Raw genomic sequence first — 8,406 nt, 5'->3', positions numbered from 1 at the left:
GATATTTCCTTCAGCCGCAGCTGCGCTTTGGTGCCAATTAGGAAAATGCTAATGAAAGTTAACAAGCTAAACGGTTTAACATTACACCTGGTAGACATCATCATGTTAGCACTGTGTTGTGCGCATGGAAGCATGCTGACATTAGCGTTTAGCGAAAGCACCACTGCACCTCATAGTGCACCTCTGGACCCCGAGGACTGCTATAGAGAACTCCTTTGATTCAAACATTCATGGGCAATGGTTCTTATGATCCTGTGTTCCTGGCTCTTCAACTGTTTTCACAAAACCGTGGACATCTCGCTGTCTAAGAATGGACTGGTACTAAATTGCCTTATGTAGTCCAATCCTGATTTTACCATAGTCATGTCTGTGTCCTCCGGTTCCCTTTCCATGGCTTCAGTAACCGATGCCATCGCCGGCAGGCCCTGAGGCATCACCTGCTGAAACATTTCCATCGTCGTATATTCACTTGAAAAGGCAACAGGAGAACTCTGGAAGTCGGTCCGTCGGGCGTCCGAGACTGTCTCTGCGGTAACGTCCGGTAGGGTACCTCCAGTGGCATCCTCTGTGTCTCTTTGGATCCAGTTACAAGTCATTTCTGGCGAGTCCCCCTCATCCTCTGACGCGTGGAGAAGCGGTATCACTGATGCTAATGTGCTAGCAGGCTCCACATCTTCTTTCTCAACTATCTGAAGACTATTTGTGTCCCATTCTTCCACCTTCAGAGTGTTGATGGACTCCAGGAGTTCCTGAGTGAAGTGAAAACAGCATCTTCACATAAATTCTCATGTCAACCCGCTTTGACTGCAGCAGCAGGACGTTTGCAGCACACTATATGTCTTCATTAACTTAATTTAATTTCTTCACAGCCTGGCTGGTAGCTTGATGGTTTTGTTTGGCTTCCACAAAAGTTACTGAAAGCACAAACAGACACTTACCAGTTCAAAGGGCCTTTCTATTTTCTGCATTGCATTGCTGTTTCCAGGGTTAGGTATGCTCGGCCACAGGATGACTTTGGCTCTAGATGAAGTAGGCAGTGTGGGGTAGAGTAGATATTTACCCATGTTAGAAAATCAGTGACAGCTTCTTCAACGTACATGTAAAGCTGTGACTGACATACTGCACCTTTTTATTATCGGAGATCCAAATATCAGCACGACGACCACAACTGCAAGCGCTGTGATGACACCAGTGAGATTAGTGTTTTCTATGGAAAGAAAAAAAGGCGCAAAAATCACAATAAGTAAGAAGGTTTCTTTGGAATTTGATCCACGTTTTGAACGGTTAGAACTTGTTTGATTGATATAACCTTGATAGTTTGTTTTAAAGAGGCTTGCTGTGCTTCGTACTCCTGCTCCAGCCTGCGTGAAACCTGATATCTGGACTTTGTATGCTGTGCCACTTTTCAGATCCGCCAACTCATAGCTGTCTGACACTGGATCCACTGTAACATCTGCAATCAAAGAGTGACAGCTTTCAACACACCGCAAAAGCAACGTGGACACATCATTTACACTTGGCAGAACGGGCTGTAGGGGTAGCAACCGGTCAGTTGGTCCCCAGGTTTGGTCCAGACTGAAATATCTCAACAACTATTGTGTGTATTCATAGAAACATTGATGGTCCCAAGAGGATGAATCCTCATGACGTTCGCAATCTCCTGACTTTCATAGTAGCGCCACCAGCAGGTCAAAGTTTTCACTTATTCAGTTAAATATCTGACTTTAGTGATTCCCATTGTTTGTGACCAAATATCTGCAAAACTAAGGACATGCCCATTAGCAAATGTTAGCATGCTAACAAGCCAATCTAAGGTGGTGAACATGGTAAACTTTATACCTGCTTAACATCAGCATGTTAGCGTGCTGACATTAGCACTTAGCTGTGCATACGTACATCCTCACTCATGCTGTTGATGGGGTTGAGTGTTTGACTGTAAGCAGTTCACTGATTACTGCTCTTGTAACACCACTTGTCAAACCCATGACATTAGCTGGCTAACAGTAGTATTTACCTATAATCATATAGCAAGAATAGGATTAGGCCAAACAGCGGTACACGCCAACACTGATGCTGCCTGGAGAGGGTTAAACAGTGATGTTTATTGGCTCAAATCTCATAGTAGTGTCAGCCAAACCACCAAATTCTGTATCACTTCACTGAAGCCTGCTAATGCTGTAGTGACTGTGCCTTTTTTTACTAATAAGGTTTGTCAGCATTTGACTTTCAGACCAGCTGGCAGACTATAATGCATTTAGAGGCTGCAGGCAAACAGTGGTTGTGAAGCTGAGTTCAAGTTATTTGTACATTTTTGTCTGGACTTCACAGTTGAAACTATGATTTGTATTTATGGATTAGCCAAAACAGCAAGTATAGACGTCTATGAGTGAGTAGTGGCCTCGTTTGAGGTGGATCATGCTTACTTTTCTCCGTCCCTCTGTGCGGGTACTCGGTGTAGTGGATTATGTAACCCAGTAGGAAACCTCTGATGTCGTCCTCCGGGATGGACGACCACTGCAGAACCAACGAATTCAGCGTCACATTGAAGCTGCTGACGTTTACTGGAGCACCGACAGGAGCTTTGGGAGCACAATATCAAGAAGGCAGACTTTTGTTGTGCGTAGGAGAAGAGGAAACTAGCAGTATTGGCCTATATATGATCTATATCCTTGTTTTTAGCCATGCGAGAGGTGTAGCTCAGTCAGTCCACCAGTTTGGTCCAGACTGAGATATCTCAGCAACTGTTAAATGGATTGCCATGAAATATTGTACAGACATTCATGATCCCCAGAGGATGAATCCTGACGGCTTTGGTGATCTTCTGACTTTTCCTCTTAAGCCACCAGCAGATCAAATTATTCACTTATCCAGTGAGATATCTCGACTACAAAATTCCAGTACAGACATTCATGTTCCCGAGAGGAAAGAATCCTAACGACTTTGGTGATCCCGTGACTTTTCCTGGGTCCCAGCTGGATGGATGGATTGCCAAAAAATTTGATGCAGACTTTCAAGGTCTTTGTGGAAGTTCAATCTGTCAAATATTGGTGTATCTTCACATTACAGCCTCACAGAACCATAAGTATGGTCTCAGACCGTTACATAATTAACACAATAACACGGACATATTGGAAAGGTTGCAGGCCACTGACTTACATCCTTCAATGAAATAGAACTGTGTACTCCCATAGGTGCTCTCGCTGTTGTTGATATACTTCATGTTGCAGGTATCCTTGTTCGGACGTGTGTGCAGAGTGATGCTGTATCTCTTATAAGGCTCCAAAGGCTCTGGGTATTTAAAATAACCAAATGGATTATCTCAGAGGCAGAAAACTAAAAATATATTTGTCACGTACCAAAATCAACCCTGTCCTCCAGAAATTATACTACGAATTTGCATCAGCGAATTACGTTTTGTTAGAAACAATCCACGTAACGTTTATAAAGAACGTACCTGCAAACTGACGATGTATTTCATTTGTTTATCCTCGATTAATGTGTTGCCCAATCTTTCTCTAACCTTGACCAAAGTGGGAATCAGGATGCCAGTCCTGGTCTCCAGCATCAAAGTCACTCACTCACCTTCTCTCAGATTACTACTAACCAATTAATATACGTTTCAAAGTGTATTTGGCAAAACAAATCATCAGCATATGAACCGCATTTCTAGGGGACGGGGTTGACCAAAATATGTGGATATTTACGCACCTGGTAAAGGAGACAAGCGCCGATAGTTGTTTTCATTCTCATAAAAGGGCTTGTGCGCTGCTTTATGTCCCTTCTTCATCCACTCCACAGAAAAGCAGACATAGTTTTTGATTAGATCGTCTTTCCAATAGACAGTAAAAGACGTCTCGTTGTGGACTGTTATGTTCAGCTTCCCAGCTCCCAAACCTGTGAGGACAAATGTAGATATGATTACTGCTGTAGGCTATATATAGACCTTTGTATCACCTTTGAGCGAGGAGCCTACTGACTGTGCTCGTCTTCTCGCTGTGGTATCGTCTGGCCCGCAGCCGGGGAGGTGCTGGCGTTGTTGACGGCGCTGATGTTGAGATGATAAGCTGAGTAGGAGAGGATCAGTCTGATCTCAGGCCGAGTGGTGTTCATCCGCTCACGTGGGCCCTCTCCCGACGCTTTCCCGATGGTCACGTAGAAGCCATCATACAGCTCTTTGGCAGGAAACTAACAAACAGCATTTTAAATAACATCAGTTGTGGGCACACAGAAGACATATTCGGAAAATTTGAGGAGATACGTTTAAAAAAAAATGACCTTCCAGGTTAAAGAAAGCAGCCGGCAGCCTTTTCTCTCTGCTATGTCAGTGTTGTTAAGGTCGACGATGACGGGCTGTGTCGTCAGCTCTGATAGATTTTTTATTATGAAATGAGAAACAATATTTCAGCTTCTTTTTCCTGTTCTTGTAATCATACAGTGGAATAAAACACTGTTAACACAATAGATAGAAACGCCTAAATATTTCATTTAAATCAATGAAGACGAAAGCAAACTGACCTGCTGGGACAGTGTAGGCTTCGCTCCATACACACTGTGAACATTCATTACTAGTGACACACTGTATCTGCACATTGTAGACCAGTGAGGAGTTTAGACTCTCCGCTGTGCATTTCTCTCTGTTCTGGGATTTCACAGGTGACTGTGAACAACATAGAAAGTAATGAACGCCAGGAGGAAATCTCCAAAACATGAATTCACTTTTTTTTCTTTTCTTCTTGCAATTGATATTTCATTCGTAATTATTATCACAGCCGCCTTTCAATCAGTTTCAGATCTCTTTTGCGAGTGAGACCTGAGAACAGCCGAAGAAATCAGACACACAAATAACAAATATAGCCACAGACGTACTAACAGCGTCAGAAACAATCGTGGCACCTCTAGAAACAAAGTTTAAGACTTCACTCATACTCAGCCGGTAACAGCAGCTGTATAATGTCGCCTGTAGCTCTGAGGGAACTTCATAAAGTTTGAGAAAGTAAGGTCTAATGAAAGATGCTATTGAGCTGCATTGTGGGAAATGTAAGATCTGGGGTTTTTTGTGCCAGAGGCGGGACTCTAGTGATGGCAATGTTCAACAACATTTTTGTGCAGACATTCATGATCCCCAGAGGATGAATCCTAACTAATTTTCTTGAAATATCTCAACATCTACTCGATGGATTGGCACAAATCCTTTGCACAGACATTCATGGCTGCCAGATGATGGCCAACTTTTCCTCTTGCGCCACCGTGAAGTTAATATTTGTGGTTCAGAGTGAAATATCGGATGGATTGCCATGAAATTCCTCTCGGAATGAACTGTAATAACTTGGATGATCCCTTAACTTAACTCTAGCGCCATCATCAGGTAAAGATATCCATTTGTCTAATACTTGACAATTACTAATAATGACATTCCCACCAACCTCAGCTGTGCTTTGTGTTTGATGCTAGCATGCTAACCCCCTGACCTAAGACAGTGGACATGGTAACTATCATACCTGTTTAACATCAGCATGTCAACCGTTTACTTCAAAGTACTACGTGTGTGTTGTCAAGTGTAGACATGATCCTAAAATGATTTTCCAAGCATCAAGAGTGAAACATGCTTTCCTCTGACATAAGAAACATTTTAATCAGTAGCTTTTGTGCCAGTTATTCCACATGAAGTTGAAAATATGGCCGCTATTTAACCAAATTCTGAGATAGATTTAACCTCAATTTCAGTAATCATGTTCTCTCTTAAAGATATGTGATGTTAAAAACTTGATTATATTTATTTAAAACCAGGTTTTCAGTCCTTAAAACACGTGTTTAGCACTGACCTTGCTCCATGACAGACTGCCCAGTGCTTTATATCTCACAGAGTAATACTTAATGTACTTCGTGTCCGCCCGCTGCCAGCTCACATTCACATCAAGACTTCCAGAGCGGCGGCTGAAGGACACCTTATATGGGGGATCACATCGCACTGAAATATCAAAAGATTCACTCATATTCAGTCAGACAGATCAATCATCAAAAAGAGAGAAATACAAATATATCTTGTGGACTTACACAAGTTCTTTGGTGAACCTCTGAAAACTGCTTTTGTGCAATTTGTTGACTCGCTGTTTTCAAAAACCTCAGCGGTCATGTTGTAACGTCCATATAGTTGGATCTTCTCAGAGATTCCAGTGATGTTGTTGTAAGCTTTGCAAAGTTTCTTGTCTCTAGAAGGAGAAGCGGTTTGAAAAATGAGATGTTTGACATCACAAATTGTGTGTTTATGAGATAGAAAGAGGAAAACTGGTGCTACTTACTGTCGTATGATGAGTGTGTATGTCTTTTCTGATGTGTGGTTTCCAGGTTTCCACACACACTTTTTCTTTACTAAATTATATTTACCAAAACAATCTAAATCATGGACTCCACCTGAAAAAGAGGCAGTATACAGTAATGAATAAAATAACTTTTTACAGTCTCTGATCTGGTGATTCAGCTTGGGATGACTCAGATGTGTTTTCATTACCTGGGTGAATCCCACAGTGCTGGTATTTGGAAGAAATGTTCTTTGACTTGCAGTTTGCTGGAACATGATTGGAAAATGGTGTGAAACTAGACGATGATCATCAAGAACGCTTTGTCTCACAGCGGAAAAACACAACTCTAAATGTGATGCCACTTTTTATTATTACTTATTGTCGGAAATGTGTGTAATGTTTTGGGGTTTTTTGCATGAAAGTAAGGCTATTCATCTAGGAAAACTATTTATTAGAGATAATATGAAGAAATCACTGATATTTGAGTAGTGGTATGATGATTAATAAGCTGAGATGTTGTGACAAAAAGTAAAATATGCCTACCTGAAGATACCTGAACATGAGAGGAGAGTGTAGAGTAGTAAACAAGGATCAGACCTGGAACATAAACGGCAGAAGGTAGCTTTAGGGAAAAATCCGCCTTGAATACTAAATACGGGAGTTGACTGACTGATATTTACTTTATACAATAGAGCAAGTCACGTAAAAAAATCCTCCATAGTCCTTGAGACTGAATTTAATAATGGATTTAATTAATTACAAAGAAAAATAAATAGGCAAAGACCTACAAAAACAAGGCAATTATTCACTTTATTTCTACAAATAGTTCAAAATAGTCATTTAACAGTGACTGAAAATAAAGATAACAAAAGAAAAGCTGGTGCACGACTTACCAAGGATGAGCAAATGTGAGTGGCTCGCATAGGAAGAACATTTTGAGTCTAAAACATCAAACTGAGGTCCGCGGCCAACCATGTCGCCTGGCACCGACTGAAAGACTGAAACCAAAAACACAGAGAAAATGTGTTTGAGGGCGATCTCACACCCACAGGCTGCAACCATTCACAATGAGCGAGTGAGCGAGAAGGAAATATTTTGGGGAGGTGTACACTCAGCGTGGAGGGGCAGGGACACACTCTTGACACAGTTCATGGGATTCATAGACTGACAATAAACCGACGGTAAGTCCCCTGGAGTTTGCAGAAAAACGTCTTCTTTGTACTTCTTCTTTCCACAAATAGAGCTGCTCGGCATGTGAGTTTGCACCGTTTCAAACAACAAATCATCACTCTGACATACAGGAGGTGCCTTAAAATAAAGCCCAGACACATGACTGTGAAGTCAAGTTACTGAGAACAATCTCTCTCAGCTTCGCTGTGACTCAAAGCACGAAGACAAATGACTTTTCTTTGCTTGTTTTTGCTCTTCATGCTTGTTCTGCTTTCAAAGAACTGAACGTAATTCTCATTTAAAATCACAGATTGTGCCACGCTAACCGACAGACGTGTTTTTGCATGCATTTCATTTTGAATCAGAGGGTTAATTTGGAGTTTTCAAAAAATGTCTCAGAGGACAGACTCGCTTCTGTGACTGAATGGTTTTAGGGAACTAGAATGAAAACGAAATCTTTGTAGTGAGTTTTCCTGTTCAAAAATTCACAGTTATTTTTAATGTAAGTGGATAACCTGATGGAAATACTGGAATTAGTAGCCTGCAAGACAGATGCTTCATATTTTACTCTATTTTACTCAATTATATTTTGTTAAGAGAAGAAAAAAAATAAACAATAAGAATAGTAAGCGAGAATGCAACACCTCAAAGCTATTTTAATGATAACGTGTGTCTTATTACAGTTTAAAATCTGAAAACGACACCTACTCCTTCTCCCTCGTTGAAGATATGGAAAGACTGAACTACATCATTCTGCACAAGGTGTGAAGGTCAAACATCCAAGTGATGTAACAAGAAGAACAGTTTTGAGTTGGCTCACAATAAAGTCATAAATAAACAGAGACAAACCAGAAAGAGAGCAGACTTCTGTGAAATAATACGGCTGATTTGTATGTGAGTGAGACTGTTTCCAGTATCTTGACTGACTTCAGTACAG

The 8,406-nt window shown here is 41.2% G+C and overlaps 1 protein-coding gene across 1 annotated transcript; it reads right to left on the bottom strand.

The window, feature by feature from the left end:
- Positions 1-278: 278 nt before the first annotated feature.
- LOC139301630 (interleukin-31 receptor subunit alpha) lies at positions 279-7,361 on the bottom strand. The gene is made up of 16 exons (XM_070925070.1): positions 7,193-7,361; positions 6,843-6,896; positions 6,509-6,565; positions 6,300-6,411; positions 6,055-6,209; positions 5,823-5,968; positions 4,516-4,657; positions 4,276-4,364; positions 3,978-4,185; positions 3,709-3,894; positions 3,157-3,288; positions 2,424-2,579; positions 1,310-1,453; positions 1,126-1,207; positions 939-1,020; positions 279-749 (listed from the first exon to the last, which is right to left on the bottom strand). Exons 1-16 carry the CDS (start codon positions 7,359-7,361, stop codon positions 279-281), a joined length of 2,385 nt encoding a protein of 794 aa, XP_070781171.1.
- Positions 7,362-8,406: the final 1,045 nt, after the last annotated feature.

The sequence above is a fragment of the Enoplosus armatus genome, chromosome 18 (genome assembly GCF_043641665.1).
Source record: "Enoplosus armatus isolate fEnoArm2 chromosome 18, fEnoArm2.hap1, whole genome shotgun sequence".
NCBI lineage: Eukaryota > Metazoa > Chordata > Actinopteri > Centrarchiformes > Enoplosidae > Enoplosus > Enoplosus armatus.
The sequence above is the reverse complement of the archived record's forward strand: the minus strand, read 5'-3'. Positions and strand labels throughout refer to the sequence as shown.